This window comes from Palaemon carinicauda, chromosome 26 (assembly GCF_036898095.1).
Source record: "Palaemon carinicauda isolate YSFRI2023 chromosome 26, ASM3689809v2, whole genome shotgun sequence".
Lineage (NCBI taxonomy): Eukaryota > Metazoa > Arthropoda > Malacostraca > Decapoda > Palaemonidae > Palaemon > Palaemon carinicauda.
The window spans coordinates 96,397,566-96,399,378 of NC_090750.1; the positions used below are offsets into that span (position 1 = coordinate 96,397,566).

Consider the following 1,813-nt stretch of genomic DNA (forward strand, 5'->3'; position numbering starts at 1 on the left):
TATATATATATATATATACAGTATACATATATATATATATATATATATATATATATATATATATACAGTATACATATATATATATATATATATATATATATATATATATATATATATGTATGTATATATACACATATATATAAAATATATATTCAGCATATAAATATAAGTATATATATATATATATATATATATATATATAGAGAGAGAGAGAGAGAGAGAGAGAGAGAGAGAGAGAGAGAGAGAGAGAGAGAGAGAGAGAGAGATGTGTGTATATCTATCTATTCGATGTATTGGACACAATCATGATTATTTTAAACGTTATTGATTTACTGATGGAAAGACCGACAGAAGAACGGGGTGTATTCAGGGCATGAGTGAAGGGTTTCGAGGAACCCTGAAAGCCAAGGGCGAAAGTCTCTTCTGTTTTTTTTTTTTTTTTTTTTTATAGAGACATTTTACCGACGCATGACTCTTTGTTATAAAAGGGTGGGAAGCAGCCTGTCGTTGTCATTGATCATCTTATCTCCCCGCCATCAACATGAAGTTTGTGAGTTGATTTTTCTATATTAAGTTGTCGTCAGTTTGTTGAGTGTGTGGACTCTACTCGCTTGTGTCGTACATTTCGCCTTTTCTCACTTATTACGTGATGTTGGCTTCAGCTTCGAGATGTGGACTACCTAGACAAGAATTATAATATGTAGCCTAGTGATACAGAGGCTTTAGTTTTGATAAAAGAATAACTCAATCTTATACTTTACATATCATATGACAGGTTTATCTTTGGACAGACTGATTGATCTACCATGAATTTAATTCTTGTGAGAAAATAAACTTCAGCTTTATAATATGAATTACTGTGATATGAATATTCAATTAGGTTTTCATATTCTCATTCCCTTAACGCAAAGGTCCTCAGTTATATTCCGCCAGTCGACTCAATCTTGAACTTTTAAATAAATAGTTCTCCATTCACCATCTCCCACTTCATGTTTCATAGCCCTCGGTCATGTAGGTCTGGGTCTTCCAACTCTTCTAGTGCCTTGTAGAGCCCAGTTGAAAGTTTGGTGAACTAATCTTTTGGGGAGTGCGAAGAGCATGCCCAAACCATCTCCATCTACCCCTCACCATGATCTCATCCACATAAGGCACTCGAATAATCTCTATTATAGTTTCATTTCTATTCCTGTCCTACCATTTAACTCCTAATATTCTTCTGAGGGCTTTGTTCTCAAATCTACAAAACCTGTTAGATATTGTTTCATTGTCATACCATGATTCATGTCCATATAATAACACCAATCTCACTAAACTTATATATAACCTGATTTTTATATGTAATTTTAGGCGATTTGATTTCCAAATTGTACTTAACCTAGCCATTGTCTGATTTACTTTTTCAAATCATTCATTAAACTCAAATTCTAAAGATACAGTATTATAGATCATAATTCCTAAATATTTAGATGATTTCACCTCATTAATCCATTCTCCTTCTAATGATATTTCATCCTCTATTGCATATTCCGTTTACATCATCTCTGTCTTTCTTCTATTTATTTTGAGCCCAACCTCATGTGATGTTTCCTGCATTCTAGCAAGCAGGTTTTGCAAGTCCTGTGGTTTTTTGCTAATAAGGACATCGTCATCAACATACTCTAGGTCAGCTAATTTCCTGTTACCAATCCAGTCCAATCGTTCTCTACAATCCCCAATTGTTCTATGCATTACAAAGTACACGAGGAGTATAAACAACATAGGTGACAACACATTCCCTTGGAGCACTCCACTGTTCACTGGAAATTCATTTGAT

General features: G+C 33.4%; 1 protein-coding gene across 1 annotated transcript in view; it reads left to right on the plus strand.

Annotated features, from left to right (window-relative positions):
• The first annotated feature begins 527 nt into the window (after nt 1-527).
• Nucleotides 528-1,813, plus strand: part of LOC137620340 (cuticle protein AMP1A-like) — a 4,258-nt gene continuing 2,972 nt past the window's right edge. Inside the window, exon 1 of the mRNA XM_068350575.1 lies at nt 528-550. Within this exon, the coding sequence (XP_068206676.1) occupies nt 542-550 (9 nt within the window). The 5' untranslated portion in view covers nt 528-541. The remainder of the gene's footprint in view (nt 551-1,813) is intronic.